The sequence below is a fragment of the Rhopilema esculentum genome, chromosome 19, assembly GCF_057945365.1.
Source record: "Rhopilema esculentum isolate cy_ngs chromosome 19, ASM5794536v1, whole genome shotgun sequence".
Lineage (NCBI taxonomy): Eukaryota > Metazoa > Cnidaria > Scyphozoa > Rhizostomeae > Rhizostomatidae > Rhopilema > Rhopilema esculentum.
In genome coordinates this window covers 2,482,288-2,500,728 of record NC_142833.1, presented here as the reverse complement: position 1 = coordinate 2,500,728, position 18,441 = coordinate 2,482,288, and the positions used below count along the sequence as shown (strand labels likewise).

The 18,441-nt window shown below is 37.2% G+C and overlaps 2 protein-coding genes across 4 annotated transcripts in view; both read right to left on the bottom strand.

Moving 5' to 3' along the window:
* The window catches only part of LOC135688413 (uncharacterized), a 34,827-nt gene extending 23,474 nt beyond the window's left edge, over positions 1-11,353 (bottom strand). Inside the window, exons 1-5 of one of the 3 annotated variants that reach the window (XM_089114130.1) lie at positions 10,815-11,353; positions 5,638-5,665; positions 3,509-3,557; positions 2,560-2,742; positions 728-873 (exon numbers count right to left, since the gene is read on the bottom strand). In XM_089114130.1, the coding sequence (XP_088970256.1) occupies positions 728-873; positions 2,560-2,742; positions 3,509-3,557; positions 5,638-5,658 (399 nt within the window). In that variant the 5' untranslated portion in view covers positions 5,659-5,665; positions 10,815-11,353. The other 2 variants (XM_089114129.1, XM_089114128.1) reach the window with 2 other exon arrangements.
* A 566-nt stretch (positions 11,354-11,919) lies between these two features.
* Positions 11,920-17,136, bottom strand: LOC135688416 (D-glucuronyl C5-epimerase B). Its single transcript, XM_065205257.2, has 3 exons — positions 16,194-17,136; positions 15,073-15,396; positions 11,920-14,374 (listed from the first exon to the last, which is right to left on the bottom strand). Exons 1-3 carry the CDS (start codon positions 17,017-17,019, stop codon positions 13,692-13,694), a joined length of 1,833 nt encoding a protein of 610 aa, XP_065061329.2. The 5' UTR covers positions 17,020-17,136; the 3' UTR covers positions 11,920-13,691.
* Between the last annotated feature and the right edge of the window lie 1,305 nt (positions 17,137-18,441).

Here is an 18,441-nt window from a genome sequence, read left to right as displayed (position 1 = left end):
TTAATTTTCAACTCTTTCATACTCTAGAGTAAACAGGTCGGATAGAATGAAAAGGTGCCAAATCGAACGTTACAGGCAAAAAAGGGCTACGACAGACAGGCATTGTCATACATTGAAAATGCAGTTGAGATTCTAATTTTGAACCCTTTTTTTTGTTTTGACAGATTTAAGATTTATTAACCAATTTCAGGCTTATATTATGTTTCTTGGATCTTAAATATTCACAAGGAGCTTTGTTTGGAAATTCTTACGCATACTTTATTGTACGAATGAGAAAATGATGTTTGTCTTGAATTAGAAATCAAGGCCATAGGGTCGGGCATCTACGTGGACAAGAATTTGGCACAGAACGATGACATAAGAACCCAAGTCGCAGCCATTTATTCGCTAAGCTAAAGATAACAATTGACGATAGATCCAAATGGACCGAATGAATTTAGTCCCCTATGCTTGATCAGGCCCTTGACAAATCACCAAGCTGCGGACTTCTACAGGCAGGAGACATACAGGGTCAAAATGTCTCGGGAGCGTTAAGTCAAAATGGTTCGTGACTCGGTCAAAATCAATAGGATCGGATATACGAGTCGGATCGATCAACACGAGTCCTTTGCCATTGACCGATCAACACGAGTCGGATCGGACCGTGATCATGACCGTTTCAAATTTTATGATTAAATCTATGTCTTTACATAGTCTACTATGGCAATCAAAGTAGGAAATAAGTTACCTTTGAGATACCATACTCTCTGAGATTCTGGAAACTGTCACCATCATTGCCGTACGCCAAGGAATAGCTTTCCACATACCAACCCCCGTCTTCTGTGTATGCCGGGCGTCCTTGTGTTGCTATGGCACCAACCTGAACGGTCTCTCCTGAGTAAAGAGACAAAATGATGAGGTAAAAATTATCAATTCACGGAAGGAGCCAGAGTATACTTTTCTATATCGCAGCCAATTTTCAATATAATTTTAGTTTCTTCATATGCAGATATTTTTATAATTTTTTTACAGAATATGGTCAACATTCAGGTTCGGAATCTTAAAAAAATTGAATATTTACTTATTTTGCACCTTTTAGATGTAGCCGGATGACATGCATTAAACCCCAAGAATTTCAAACGAATAAATTTCTGATGAAATATTTTCAGACAGAAAATTTCGGAAATTTTTTTCGAAACTTAGGACGCTCCTACGATCCGAAATATTAACGTCTGAAAGTATTGGCGCTACTTAAAGTTTTAAACTTTGAGCTTTAAAGGTAGAGCGATCGGGCAATCAACTTTAAACAAAATTTCTTAATAAAAGGTAATGTTTTTCAAATATTTCTTCTTTTGATACGAACGTGAACAGCTTCGGCAATATGGCATCAATCACTTTATGACAACCTGGTAAACAGTGATTGCCAATCAGTCAATCATGTATAAACCAGGCAAGCATGCATACTAAGCTCTATACGGCATCGAGCACTTCAAGATAGCCTGGTAAACAGTGATTGTCAATCAGTCAATCATGTGTAAACCAGGCAGGCATGCATACTAAGCTCTATACGGCATCGAGCACTTCAAGATAGCCTGGTAAACAGTGATTGTCAATCAGTCAATCATGTGTAAACCAGGCAGGCATGCATACTAAGCTCTATACGGCATCGAGCACTTCAAGATAGCCTGGTAAACAGTGATTGTCAATCAGTCAATCATGTGTAAACCAGGCAAGCATGCATACTAAGCTCTATACGGCATCGAGCACTTCAAGATAGCCTGGTAAACAGTGATTGTCAATCAGTCAATCATGTATAAACCAGGCAAGCATGCATACTAAGCGCTATACGGCATCGAGCACTTCAAGATAGCCTGGTAAACAGTGATTGTCAATCAGTCAATCATGTGTAAACCAGGCAAGCATGCATACTAAGCTCTACACGGCATCGAGCACTTCAAGATAGCCTGGTAAACAGTGATTGTCAATCAGTCAATCATGTGTAAACCAGGCAAGCATGCATAATAAGCTCTATACGGCATCGATCACTTTATGAAAACCTGGTAAACAGTGATTGTCAATCAGTCAATCATGTGTAAACCAGGCAAGCATGCATACTAAGCTCTATACAGCATCGATCACTTTATGACAACCTGGTAAACAGTGATTGTCAATCAGTCAATCATGAGTAAACCAGGCAAGCATGCATACTAAGCTCTACACGGCATCGATCACTTTATGACAACCTGGTAAACAGTGATTGTCAATCAGTCAATCATGTGTAAACCAGGCAAGCATGCATACTAAGCTCTATACGGCATCGATCACTTTATGACAACCTGGTAAACAGTGATTGTCAATCAGTCAATCATGTGTAAACCAGGCAAGCATGCATACTAAGCTCTATACAGCATCGATCACTTAATGACAACCTGGTAAACAGTGATTGTCAATCAGTCAATCATGTGTAAACCAGGCAAGCATGCATACTTAGCTCTATACAGCATAGATCACTTTATGACAACCTGGTAAACAGTGATTGCCAATCAGTCAATTATGTATAAACCAGGCAAACATGCATACCAAGATCTATATCCAAAAACTGATTCTTATCATTGAAAACGGGGGTCCATGCGCCATATTTCTCCTTTTGTGGCTGCTTGTGAAGTCTTGCTTGGTTCGCACCACATGATTGATTCAGGGCACTCGAAGAGAAGAAAGCGTTATCGGGGATCTTTCCAGCAGCAATTCCAAACGAATCGTCATCTAATTGAAAGAAAAATATTATTAGCAGCTTTCAAGAACAATCATATCAATCAATATTACAATTTTCCAGTCAATATTACAGTAAAATCCGACAAAATTGCAATATTACCAGTCAATATTGTTAGTCAATATGGAAATAATTTTTAGCATATGACAGTATGGCAATAACATCTGTCAATATTAAAACAATATTAATAAAATTGCAGCCGAACAACTTCACAACTACTACGAAAAGAAAATAGAGTTGAGATTTAACTGGCTTGGGAAAATAGTAAGAAATTAAAGCCAAAATTCTGAGCAAAAATTCGAAAAGATCATATCAGGTCTAAGTAAAGAGGGAACTTTCAGAATTCCCAGAAATAGCACGTGGACTTTCTAACACTGCCCACTGCACCCTTGGTTCTGGTCTACGGCATCGTTTTAAGGTATCAATACTACCGTAAATCCTCGAATAAGCCCCCGCGCTCGAATAAGCCCCCACCTAAAAAATCATTTTTGCAAATAAGCCCCCCCCCTTGAATAAGCTCCTATGGGGGCTTATTCGAGGGAAGCATAATTGCAGAATAATATCTTATTTCAAGAAAACCCATAAAGGACAATAGCTATTCAATTTATTTCATTGAGAAAATTATGTTGTTTTTATATCGACCTTTGAGGAAAATACTAAACTTTGAAATAAGCCCTCCCCCCTTCCCTCGAATAAGCCCCCACCCAAAAATAAAGGTAAGCAAAAGGGTACATACAATTGCAATCAACATCTATTTACCTTTGCTATCCTTAGAGCCATCATCTGTTGATATTGACTGATTTTCAGCCTGGAATTAGAATACGTAAGAATTGAACTTAAAAGAAGAATAAAGTAATACTAACATTATTAAGACATCAGTAAAGAACCTACATTTTAAAAGAAACCATACATCCACTTCTTGCAGCGTACATACTTCAGGGATGACCAAAGCCCAGTTTTTTACATAACTTGATCTGTGATGGCTAGACAGCATTTCAAATTTTTTCTTCCAGCGGCTTTTCCACATCAATTTCCTGAACCAAAATATCCGATTTCCTGAAATTTTTTTTGATTCATGTCGAATTGAAAGTGGGGAAGGGGGGGGGGGTTGTGCGCCCCAAAACTTGGCCTTTGGTAAACGCAACCAACCAGCTCAATACATCGGGTTGCCTCTGGGTAAGACCTTGTTAAAATTGAACAGTTAAATGTCAACACAAACAGTGATAAACCAGGGCACTTTTCCTTTCACGAATGCGTACAGATAATGAACTACTTCTTTCAATGTACGCGTGCATATTGTACGCGTGCGCGTGTACGTTTGTTTTACAATCTACCCAATTACAACTCTCTTGATTACACCGTAAACGCAGCTCGTGTTACCTCGGGTCAGCCAACACGAGTTGAGCCTAGGAAGGCTTTAAGTAAAACAAACAGGACATTAGCAGCACTTCTATTCAAAAAATATTTGCTCTGTGGACGCCCTGTATGCCGGGATACGTATACGCATAAAAAATGGTAGTTGAACGAACTGAGCTTAAATGCATAACTGCTGAAAATAACCAGCCAAAAACGTCAATATAAACCTGCGCACATACGCTGTGGTGATAAATTATCTCAGGGACACAAACAATTTGCAACGCACAATTTTTTTGGATGATGACCAAATCTTCAGGCATTCTTGGGACAAAAGGGAAAACTTTAAGACTTTGACTCGGGTTATTCACTTAGATTAATATTGTAATTCATTTTTCCTTGAGGCTAGGCCCTGTGGAAGTAACCGCCCAACAACAGAATGTCTGACATCACAGGTTAACCTCCTTCGTGGGGGTTAGAGTCTGCACGTAGACTACACCGGTGTCTGTTTTATATACATTTGAAAGTAATCTCAAAGTTATACTAAACATGTGTAAGTGAACAGATGAATACGTAGGCAAAATCAACTCTATTTTGCTATAGAAGGGCTTAGAGAGATAGAGTTGACTTCTCATTTAAGCCTTATAATTAAATCCTCGATGAAGCAGAAATTTCTTTGATTCAATAGACTCTGGCTTCCGAGGAATTGTGATCAAAAGGGATTACTATCTTGATACTGTAAAATATTTGTATGGGGTCGTGTACACAAGAATGGAAAACATAGCCAAAATGATACGAAACAATTTGGTTGTTGTTGAAAAGGATGTGGAAAAGAGTGATATAGGACTGTGATTCATAATTAGATATTCTATGAACAAACAACCTATTTCACACAAATCTAATGCTCATGCTCATTCAATTGAAACCAGAAAGTAAACAATACACAAACACCAAAAAAGAAGATTATATTGGTTTATAAAAGGATATGTATAATAAACAATCTAAGTTCGAAAGAAACTCTCTCAAAATCTAAACTCATATCGACCGACACATTTATAAAAGGCCCCTCTGTTTCACTGAAATCTCTCTTATCCTTATAACAAATAAAGTTGATGAAATTTAGTCCTTCACACAACTTCATACAATGAGGGCCAATGTTCTGATTTTTTGGATAATTTGGGGCCTGAATGTTCTCAGTAATGTTTTATTTCAACAATATTTTTCTGCATTCAAGCTCTAGACCTCTACATAACAGTTTTCCAGGACATTTTTGGCAGCACGGTTGACAAGGCGAAAAAATCTGCTCTGTTTTGTTAACACGAGAGAAAATTTTCAAAGACATGATTGTTGATATTCTTATATTTTATCTGAGGCAGGGCATGTTGTTACGCTGATCTTATTTTCTTTTGGCAAACCAAGCCCTATTAATCCTGTTAAGTGCATTCTCATAAAACAAGAAGCGTGGAGCACGACGCAAGCGAAAGTTATTGATATCAACCGTAAAAAACATGAAAAAAAACAAATTATACGCTTACCATCTGCTCTGTGTCGGCCATCTTGCGTCTAGAATAGAAATAGAGCTGATAAGATCTCGTCAAAATCATAGGCAAATGTCAAATACGAGGAGGCTGGGACTTCTAGAAGGGGGACAACGATCTCTGACGACTTTGTAATGAATAACTGCGTTTCATTGGACAGCAAAGTGGCATCATTTTTCTATTTTGAAAAAATGACATATTAAAATGGCACTTTCAACAGCAGTCTCGATCAAAAGGACTTTTCTAAACAGATGGACCTTTCTAAACAGACTAAACCAGTTTACTTACCAATTATTGAGAATAAAATGTGAAAAACATCTTGTCAACAACATAAATTCGTTTTTGCAACAGAATTTTAATTTTCTATCTTGAACAGCTCCAAGGAAAATGAAAAGTCGAGGTGTATGGTAACACGCGCGTTCTTGTAGAGCAGCTAACTCGTTACAAGGCTGAATTCTTTTAATTACACCCAACCCGCAGACTGTATTACCGAGGGAAAAGTTACCCAAGAAAAACATTAACATTTAACTATCACGGATAATCATCTAGGGATAATTTCAATCGTCTCTTTATTAATTTAATTACTTTTTTATAACTTTTGTATTGTTATGAATATTAATTAAAGTCTTTTGATAATATCCTGTTTGTTTTGATGTTTCTATGATTTTCCATAATTTGTGATATTTATAATCATTGAGAATTTGGCTGTTTTTGTTAAATCTTTTTTATCATTTTTCGTCAATTTTAATTTAGATCCTTCCTCGGCCACTCAACTCCGGCCACTCAACTCCAAAAAACACCGATTAAAATTTCTCCCCCTGAAATAGAGTAAAGCACTAATCCCCAAAACGGGCCAGGTACTTCTTAAATACTGCCAAACAAGGAACCGCAATCCTGGCTATGCCAGTGGTGAGACTTCTGGGGCCTTTAGGAAATCAACTAAAATGGGGCCCCTTTTACGGATTGCAAGAAAAGCCGATCCGATCCAGAGAATTGTTCTCCTTTACCTGGGCAGGGGGGGGGGGGGGGGCTTGAGTTATAGAAGTTTCAGCTGACGAAATTTGAAAATGGCTTTGAAAAAAGCAAACATTTTACGACAGACTAAAATTTGAAGAAATTTGACGAAACTGACGAAATTTGAAAATTTGAAATGAGCTGGGGGCTGGAGCCCCCAATAATTGTCAAACTATACTACATTTCCTGTATATTAGTTTACTGAATAGCGAGCAATACAATAGGCAGCCCCCCATTATGAATTTCGTTCCGACGAGACTGTAAAACATGGATATAAAAATTATCTGGGGGCCCTTTTTGGTCGGGGGCCCTTAGTTATCGAACTAAGGTGCCCTAAACTGTGTTACGCCACTAGGCTATAAGCAATAAAGAAAATAAACCCATCTTGAAACACATTTCATGATAAATTCCGTAATTAAAAACTTCTATTTTCCAGGAAGCTCTTCTGCAATCCGCTACTCAAAGCCTGCAAAGAAACTAAAAAGCAGCAAAAAGCAAACCCTTTAGCTTCCACATAACAGCAGTAGGGACTTGGCATGTTTAGAGGTATTTCATCACGCTTTTTCAGGGGGTTGGATACGAATTTAATAATTCTGAAAATCTATAATAATGACGTCATTACTTAAGAACTCTATACAAGCAACCCTCACTAACACTTTTCATACATGGTCGCAAATCAACCAAGCCTGTAGAAAAAAAATAAGTTCGGGCGGGAGTCTGAGGAAAACTGGTGAATTTCAAGATTTTATCGAAGCTCCTTTAAATCGAGGAGCAATCCACTCTTGCAAAGAGCGTACGAGATTTTCCCTAAAACAAAAGGATTTCTGGGGATTTTCAGATAAAACAATAGGATTTTCACAAAAGGTGTACGAGATTTTCTTGGAGTGATTTGCCCCTCGCTTTAAACAGCCTAACAAACTGTACTGTGAATAATCCAAAAACTTTGCATCAACAAAAAATGTTACGCTAGCTTGTATCTTGCTAGATTTTTTGCAAGCGCATCGCTAATCGACAAAATTTCAGTCAAACAGGTATAAAAAAGTTACCTCCTTCTTGTCCCTGTTTTCAAAAGCCATAAAAAATCGTCAATATCACTGGCAAACATGAGGCCAATGATGTCAGAAACACACATGTGCGCGTGAATAAAAAAACGCAAACCAAAATTGAGTTTATTTCAGTCAAAACACATCAACACAGCAACTGAAATTTTCCATACAATGATATGCATAATTTGAGTCCTATACAAAACGTTAATAAGGAGGCAAAGGAAATCATGAAAAAATGATTAACGTGCGATTGTAAACAAAAGCAGGATTGTTTGTCTTGCTTGCGTTCGTACAGGCAAATCTTTGCAGCCATAAACAATTCACGCAGGTAATCCGTGCATCTTCTTATTCTTGCATACAAGTACAAACGGGAACCAGGGTATTTATTCTCCCAACATGAATGGAGAGGCTTAGCTTCAATTCTCTTTTATATCCGGATAAAAAGAATTCGTTCTTAGCCCGTTAGATGGGTCAAGAGTCAAGGTAATGGGAGAAATAGGGGGCTTTTGAAAACTAGGGGGGAATGCGCCTCTCAAAGCCTCTGTTCCAATAGAGTGATGAAGTCTTTGCTAAATCTCAGGAAATCTTAAACAGTTTAACAGGTTTTGTACATTAGGTCCGCGGCCGAGAAGAGAGTGGGGGGCAAGGAGGGCAAATTGTCTAAAGGCCTCGAGGTCCAGGGGGCCTCACAAAGTATTGTAACATCTCACAGGACTTTGTGACTGATGGGCAACAGAACTAGGGCTAACTGGGAAGAATTGGCACTTAATCTAGCTAGTAGAACTTTCTAGGCACATGTCAAATTCTAGGTTGAGGTTGAGCATCTTATCTTGAAAGGCTAGGGATATCGAGCCTTTGTGGTTTATTTGGAACCAAACAACAGCAAAAAAATACCATCTATTATCGAATGTACTGAAATTTTTCTAGCCCCTAACAATTTGCCTATATCATTTCGAAACAAAAATTCCTCGAGACACAATCAAAATATTTATCAAAAAAATATGCTGAGATCTTCTGTATTAATAATTTTAAGAAAAATTTTTAAAGTGACTTTTCAAAGTATGCCGAGAAATCATGAGACAAGATATTGAAGCTTGTGACACACAAAGGCACTATTTCTGTGCATATATTTAGAAGTTTACAGTTTAAAGTTCAATTTGATATAAAACAATGGACTAAAGTCGTACTGTATCAAGCTTATGATGTTTGGCTCGTTCAGCAGCATGAGACTCTTACTAGCAAAAAACAAAAAATGATAATTCTGTTCTTATGTACACATACTTCAGCAAATCTAAATAAAAGAAAACATTAACTAATCAATTTACTGATGTATGTTGATATTGTACATTTTGCACATTCTTGGTGTTTTATCTTGTTGACCTATGGCAGGGCTACAAAAGGTGTTTTGTGGATAACATTTTATGGTTGTATAACAAACATTTTTAATATTTTAAAATTACTTTATTAAATTTTAAATATACTTAACACAGCATTTATTCTTCAGAAATTTATTTGCTCTGATGGAGCCTTTATTCTCAATTTGTTTCAATGTGGTTGCAAACATTTTTGGAGTCCAACCCATCAAGCAGCCCTAGTATTTGGGCCTTATCATTCTTTGCATAATATTTCACAAGCTTTTCCTATAAAAATATCAGTTTTTAAAAGTATAAACTACCAGGTCTTCTTAATAAATTGCTGGTAGGAGCATAAGCTCTCTGATGGATATTAAGATCTGCTTGGTGCTATAACTAGCTAGGACTTGCAGCAGCAAAACAATTTTGTGATTGCCTTTGTGAAATTTCTTCACACTGAATAATTTGTAAATCATCAAGTTAGCTTTATTAAAAGCAGACCAATTCTATTAATCAGATTTCATTTTGATTAGCTCTTTTCATGGAGATTATTTGAAATAAAAGATCAAAGCCCTGTGTGCATTGGTTTAAATAGGGCTGATTTTTCTATTACTGGATTAATCCCAGTGACTAGAATATATTACAACAATAGGTACCATGTACCATTAAGTTTCCTGACAATTTAGTGTTTCTCAACAAGAATTACGGTAGACACCTTTGGGGCTGTTGGGGATTAGAGAGGGGGGGGGGGGGGGTTAAAATGAGCATGATGGTTCAATGCATAGTTTTAGACACTTTTGGAATTACTAGGGAAGATCTGAAGCCCCCTGAACTCAAATCAATGCTTTCGTGGTTCAACTATTCTTCATGTTTCCACAGTTCCTTCTTGTAGAACAATTGGTATATCAAGGCCGAAAAAGGGTCTCCATAGATTTCAAACCGTTAATAATTCACAACTTCCTACTTTTTTTCTAACAGATAGAATCTTGAGAATGGCAAATATATTAATAAGTAATGCATACTTGGAACCCAAAAAAGCAAATATAAGTAGGCGTTGAATTTTAAAAAGTTTTAGCATGTGCCATGTCTTCCCATGTCGGAGGAGATGAAGCCTAAAATGCATATAATCAATATCAAATATTCTTTTCATAAGGCTTTCCAAGCGAGTTAGAATGTAAGATTTTCGTTGTAATGAAAAAACGATGTTTATAAACAGTATCTTTATTACAAGCATAATTATTAACACGGTCCATTTTCATATTTGTAAAAGTTAATCTAAAGTGTATAATTTTTATCGATAAGGTTCGAGTCTGTTTTGATATACTGAGGAAGCGGAGACATTGTGAGCAAAGGTCAGCGACGCGTACGAGTACCTGATTGTCGGTTCAATGTTGTCAAACAAAGTCAGTTTAACTATTTTCCATAGTAACAATTTGGCACATTGAACAATGGACGCATTAATAATACATTCCACTGGTTACCGCCCAATTGATGGTTAAAATGTTACATGAGCAACTGTAGTTGAAAGGCTAGACAACTATATCCAACTGGCAATTGCTTGTAATTCTATCCTGCTGCGGTAAAGTTGTCAGGCCGCGAGGTTTGGAAAATCGAAATAATGAGGACAGAAATGGCCTAGCTTTGATCAAAACAAAAGTAGGAAGCATACGGTTTTCAAGAAATTCTATGAAAATATGAAACTACGAATGAGCAAAGGTTTTTGCAAAATAAAGAACGAGATTGAAGGTAGATACTTACACACCAGAGGTTCTTAAACTAGTGCACCCCTCGCCAAATTTCACCCTAGGACTCGTCCCTCTCGACTGCACTTTTGGTCTCGCAGCAGTACAGATCTCTCAAATTCTTATTCCTTCGCAGTGGCAGTTATATATTGATAGCCAAAGGTAGAATCGTCATCACTTCCTTTTGTTTATAAGATAAGACCAAACTTTAAAAGAACACACAAACAAGAAGAGCCTAATAACATGACCAGCTTCAGATGAATAATTATAATAACCTATTTGCCTTTTAATCTTATCAGCCAGTCAGCTGTGCTACTTGAAATATAATGCAAAACAAAACAATCTAAAGTACGTAAACCAAACTTTGAAATTGGAAAGAGTGTTCGGGAAGGAAAATGAGGTTATAGGATAATTTCTACGCTAGAAAAATTTAAGCCGATAAAATATCATGGGAATGGGGGCATCATGAAATACCCTTTTGCCATATCTCTACATTTGGACTTAGAAACAATTGATAAGTAAAGGTCGTTGTAGAAGTTTATAGGTTTTCAGAAAAATTTTGGTTGTTTAACTTGAGTTGCAATCTTGGGTCCAAAATGTCGGACTTCAAAAACGCTGCTAGAAAGACATTTTTAACTGTGACATTGTCACGCTTTTCGAAGTAATGAATTGAAAAGGTGGCTATATCAACAATGTTTGCTCCAAGAATCTGCTATTTCATCCCAAAGAAACTCAAAAGCGTGCTGTTGAGAAGATAAAAAACTTTTCAATGGATATAAAAAAGCATTTGATTAAAAAATTTGTTAAACATTGTTAGGAAAGCAAAACGGTATTAGAGTAGTTGAAGGTCTTTTTTCGATTGCTTTATTATATATAACAAAACACATTCAACCATATTGTTTATTACAAAGGGAAGAATGCTTGGTTGTATCAGATAAAAGATTTGTAATGGCAGAAAATCTTGGAGCACCTCAATGATGCCTACTCGGTCCTATCCTTTTTGCTTTCAAAATATTCTGCCCGCCTAGCTTTTCGAGTCGGACACTAAACATGTATGCAAGCGGTACTGAGTTTTTTTGCAGAGGATAATGCAAAAGTTGCAGCAAACAGTGAATGAAACTGGTGTAGCAGAGCAGATAAATATTATTACAATACATCGAAATGTTTCTGGAACCATGATGATTTATGGTACCACGGAAACCTTATGGAGAATGATACAGTGGCAAAACGTTGGATACAGGTAACGCTGATACGATAACTATCTTTTGGTGGTACAAAACTTGAAAATGGCTTTGAAAAAAGCAAACATTTAGTATACTAAAGCTTTTCGTCTGACACTCTTCAGAGTTTAAAACGTCAGAACATAGACCGAAAACTCTACGCTAGGAAATATATATACTTGTGGATCGGAATAGGCCAATCAGAAACACGAACACATGACTGTTGAGGTTGACCAATCAGTGCCGCTTGCCTATTGAGAATGTTACCAATGGAGTCCTAAGGTGAAAACGAACTCCTTTTGTCTACACAGTAGCGGTTTTTTCGTGCTTATGTAGATACATTCCAAAAGTGATTCCAAAAATAGTTTACTAAATGTTTGCTTTTTTCAAAGCCATTTTCAAATACGATAACTGTTTATCCTTTCAATTGATATTTATCATCATTAAAACTAAGTAGCTAAGTTGTATGATATTTATAATATTGTCAGTTTATTTCTTTTCTTTCACTTGCTAAATTTCGCGAGGGCAGCGCGGGATGGTCTGTTCTTGTTCACCATAGGCGTTACCAATTAAAAACAACAATATCTGTTTGATAGAGGGTTGTCTGTAAGTTCAATGGAGACATAGGAATGTTTCTACAAGATTTTTTTCCCAAGGCTTTCTACAAAAATAGAAATAGTTTAGAAATCTATAATCCCAACAAGGAATGACGTTTGGGGAAGCATTCCCCCCCCCCCCTGTGCACTCATCGCTATTCCCTCGAGGTAGCTTGCTCCCAGAAATCTTAACAACACCATGGGTGACTTTCGTAGATGGCTGCACTAAGGAACAGATATAGTATTTTACATATGTATTTTTTGTATTTGTTTCTACCTAGCATCCAAAGGTAGTTTTTAGGACACTGAGAAGCTTACGCTTATCGAGCAGTGACCTGGTCCTTCCTCTCGATGAGACCGCACCTCATGATTCCTATGCCTGGAATTACAGATAGCTTTACATATGTACTTATTTTACATATGTACGATAAATTGTTAAAATACTTTCTGAATAGAAAAGACGAACGCACCAAGGAAATTGGCAACTATTTCAGATATTAGATTCAGACAATTTTGGTAAATTAGTGCAAAAATTTGAAATGAAACATAAAAATATAAAATAATATATGCACGTCAAAAAATAAACAGTTTGGAGCTTTTAATGAAACTTTTGAGAAAAACAGCATTTATAGATTCTACAAAAAAGTTTACACGGCTGCAAAATGAATATTTACCCTAAAAACTTAGCTTACAAAGACGATGGTATATATCTATTCAAAAAATTAGCTAGTTCATCATTTTATGAAAACAATAATTATGACATGTTATTAGATTTGTTTAGAAATAATAACTACAAGAATAACAATAACAAAACAACAACTTACAAAATCAGTTACTTAGCAACGGGAATTTTTTTTCTACCAGTAAATGGGGGGGGGTCGTTGTGGAAAAAGGGAGGTGATGGGTTGAGAAAAGCAGAACTTATGGATGATAGCATCCGTACAGATATAACAACTAACAATTTTAAGGACCCAACTTAACTTTTTTGTGGACCAATCCATGAAAAGCTTGGGCAGATACAGCATAGCGTACACGATTCTCCTTCTGAGCTATACTGCGATGATTTACCTATCTCAAAGTCTCAATTATGTCTGGCTGGAATGCCTTCGACATATCCGTTCCATCTCCGCAAAATCTTATCAAAAACAGGGTTTTCAACAATTCGCTTCATGAGTTCCAGCTGACCTAAATGTACTGCGTGGTACTCCCATCTGGCGCGGTCCGGCTCAACCCCCGGCATAGCAATGTGCCGCAAATCGTAAAACGTTCCCTGGCCATTGTCGTACATGGGCAGAATAAACAAAAGAGTATCGAGACCTTGTTTAAAATGCTCATTAGCGACATTATTCCTAGGATCAGTTTGGATTAAATCAAATAACCCAATCAGCGAGAAGATGAAGCCATTAAGAACATGAAATGAAGGTTTTGTTGGATATTCCTCAAACATTTTATAGCCACCAAAAACAGTCGATACGAACCCATTATCTTCCACTGATGTGTTGAAGAGCTTGAGGGCACGACGAGCAGCGTCCAAGTATTTGGGTTCTTTTGTATATGCATACACACGACAAAGCAACGAAATAGCCTGGCCAGATCCCATTGATGAATGCCAACCTGGAGGAGACACAGCACCCGGAATAATTTTCCTTGTGCAATTCACTGGCCATCCCCCGTCTTTGTCCTGGAACTGCAACAACCAGTTCGCGGCGTTCATAAACATAGTTACATGAGCTGAAGTCGACATTGTCAGATTTCCAATATGCCCTATATAAAGATCATTAATTTGATGATCTGTGCTTCGAATTTAAAGCAAAAACTCTGTGGTAAGTAAGGATGTGGGGATTCGAGAGGTTTGGGATAATGCACCTATTGATGCATTCGACGGTTGGCTGGCAAAGACAAAAAGTAGAGTTAATTTTGCCATTGGCCTTTTGAAGCAAGGAAAACTTTGAATGAAAAAAGGGGTCAAATTTCCTCCCTTTTCTGAAAAGTATCAGCTCATTTAGTTTATGTGGTCTTGTAAAATAGCTGTCCATTTGTTGACAAAGAACTTATACAATTACATCCCTAGAAGCCACTTTAGCAGTTAGTGATAAGTGAATCTAGGTCTGTTCACGTCTCAAGAATACTATGCTTTTTGTCACAAAGTAATACATCACATGGATAGTAGTGAGAATTCAGAGCTCTTGCAATGCACAGATTAACTAAGCGATTAACTAACATTTTGAAATGCTCTGTAGAAAAAATTTTTTGGAGTGGAAGGTGTTATACCCTTCCACCCCTGCTCCCCATTAGCTATTCCCCTGCATCCATCCCCCAACTAAAACTAGGGGTGAATGACTTTTCATGCAGAAAAATTATCAACGAGGGTGGGGAAAGAGGTACAAATATCAACATTGTCAGCAAAAGATTGTATATCACAGTACAAAAGGTAGGCTAAAAGTTCAAATAGCCAAACATACCTGAACCAAGTAGTGAAATCTTTTGTATACCCAAAAAGTGAGTCTGCCTGGCTTTCAAATTCTTGAAAAGTGCAACTCCTTTATAAAAATCTACCTTTATGTCGCGGGTGACTTTTCTCCACACACTTGAAACACCAAGGCCAATGTATATATTTGGATAATTTGAATAAATTAAATCGTTAGTGTAAATGTAATTAATAAATATAGAATTTTCTGATTTTGTCTTCAACTTGACTGTGAGGCTGCATCCTGCCTGCCAACTCATGTCAAAAGAAAGAATAATGTGCCCATTTCCAAGTGTAGCCTTTGGGATATTTATACTTGCTACAAGAAAAGAGAAGCTTGACAGTATGCATGGAAAATCTATTTCAAAGCTTCAAATACATCAAAGGCATACTCTCAACAACATATTCTCAATGAAACAGACAAGGGGGGCTAAGCTGAATACATCTCAAAACAATAGTAAAATTGTTTTCTTTTTGGCATTAAAATGAGAACCTTAGCCTTCAGAACTGCCTAGCTCTACCCAGGTTGGAAAACATGTATGATTTTGCGAATACATCAATGCGACCAACGGCACATTATTAGCTGCGAGCGGAAGCGTTTGAGCTGCAAGCATTGATGCCCATATATACATTACTATGGTATGATATATGAATTTCTTGATATTTTGGGTCACTAGAGGTGTGAGGTGCGAGCACAAGAAGTCTGGCATCGCTGCAAGCATATGCAAGTTTTCCAGCCTGGAGCTCTACATTCCATCTTCTAGCCCCTATAGAGCCCTTTGTGAAATATCCACCTAAAGTCATGCTAGGTCACTGGCATGAACAGGACATGAGTTTCATCAGACAAAGTCTACTACAAAAAGCCTAATGGAGCATCACCCACATGCTCCTCAGCCCTTTTAGATCACTAGAGAAGGGTGATTAACTGCCCCCTCTCCACCAATTTTTACCTTAACCAACTGCCTTAGATTTTTGTTGGCATATTGGAACGTCTGTACTCTGCAGAATGGCTTGTTGAGTGCTGCAATTTGCAACTACATCTAACCAAAATCATACAGTATGTTTAGCCATCCGGTTCATGCCCTTCCTGACAACCAATAAAAAACAAAGTCTCACCTTTGCCATCAAAATATGTGACAGTTCTTCCTGTAACCTCATCTGTAACCATTCTCACAACACTTGATTCTGCCCAGTTACCAAGGCTTTTCTCACCTTGAAGGACAACACTGTCCTTTCCATCTTTTTCAATTAAAAATTTGCTGTAGTGAGCCAAACCATATTGTGCAATCTGAGTAGCATAAAAGTATCCGTTTTTATTCCACTGAGTTGTAACTGGCACTTCATACATCCCATCTATGCACTTGACCCTTTTTCTTCTTTCTACATTTGCTTGTGAGAGCCCAACATATTCCCCTGTGGCAAGGTATTTATTTGGTATAGTCCACCTTTTAATAACTGCATGCTTCCATTCAAAAACACCATTATCCTCTCGACTATAATCCCCTTGTATTTCAAAATGCTCTTTTATAAAGGAAAATGGTACATAAACTTCTTGACTGTCCCTTAAACCGTTAACCTTCCTTTTATTATCAACGATAATTTGCACTTCGCTGTAGCTTTTGATTCCTTCTTTCTGTTCGGAATCTTCGCTGTTTCTAGAGTCTGACCGTGAAATCTCCCAGTCAAGCCTCTCTCTCAGCTCTCTCTTATCTTCTTTACATTTTTCAATTTCCTTTGCTAGTTCTACTTTTTTCGGTTCGACACCCGAACCAAAATCTTCGCGTTGTTCAGCCGAAGGATTTTTCACATCTGGACAGATACATTTTGGCCCACTATGACATTGGGTTAGGCCAGCACGAGAGATCATTATCCAGGTAGTTGTTGCGAGAATAAGTAAAGAGATTAACAAAAATCCCAACTTTATCGAGCTGATATTCCACATACCTTGGCCAAAAAACAAAAGTCATGGCTTTCCTATTTGCAACTGTCAAATAACACTCCTCCTTTGCAACAGTTTTACCCAATTTTTGTCTCGTGCTGTTAAAGGGAACCTCCTTTTCAGAATGATCTTTCTGCCGTTCTGATGATGAATTGAATTAAGGAGCTTTCGCACACAATTTTTTTTGCAATTCAAGTATCTAGGCCGAGATGGCCCTTAACTGCTTCCAGTACTACAGCGATTACAATTATAATTTTTAGACTACGCATAAAACAGTAAATGTGAATATTTCGAAACTAAAAATTGACGACTGCGCCAAAATAATATGGCCTAACCAAACAAGGCACCACCTCAGGAAAGCATCATTCAATGAATATGATAAATTCACAAAATTTATTTTGATAATTAAATCGTCATCTCTATATGAGCTGCGTAAAGTAATAGAAAATGATGTTAACAAGACTTGTGTAGAAATTTACAAGCAATGTTTAACGTAGAATACAAGTAGAAGTTTAGGACCATGTTGTGTTTCAGGGAGGTCAAACAAGTACTCATCTTTCACTCAGACTAGCTTCATCAACTGTAACATAAATAACAAAATAACAAAAAGATGGAAAACAAATGCGTTTTAAATTAGCAGTTTGTAATTTGAGTGAAAATATTTTAACGTAGGTCATGTTATATTCTATAGACATTTTGTACTTATCTAGTTAAACAAAGTTATCTAATTTCTTGCTTTGATTTTGTTTCCTTTGACGTTTGGTATTGTTTCCTTTGCATTAAACCCCGTTTACACGATTCAAAAGCAACAAGATATGTCAGTGATGGGATTCTCTGTTACGAACAAAACAGGCAACTCATTAAAAAAGGCAGAAACATGCGAGTTGAGGCTGAGCAATATTCTTAAAATATTATTAAAAATGGATGATTCTGAGCCCGAATGTTCTAATAAATAATATTTTTATCAAGAAAAGGCACTGCATACAGTGGCGGATTTAAGGGGGGGGCAACTAGGGGCAGTTGCCCCTCCCTCAACGAGTTGAAGCATGTCTGGCGCCCCTTTTTGGAAATTGTGCGCCCCTTTTGAAGAATGAAGAATGAGAATGAGAAAAAGGTTCTTGGACCGATAGGTTAATTTGCTTCAAGGCTTAGCTCAAAGTTATGTTGTTTATTCTGAAAAGGTATCTGAAATTGTTGTATACAGCGTACTCTCGTAACCAATTTTTGAAAATTTTTCAGCGCCCCCACTACCAACTGCCCATCCTTCAAATTTGCTCTGGATCCGCCCCTGACTGCATAAAATAAATTGCTAGTTGGTTCCGAACGAGTTCTCTGTATAAAATCGCATTTCCGTCATTATTTATGTCTCTACTTAATTATTATCAACAATTGACCTGTCATCATTATTAACAGGTCCCCTTTTGC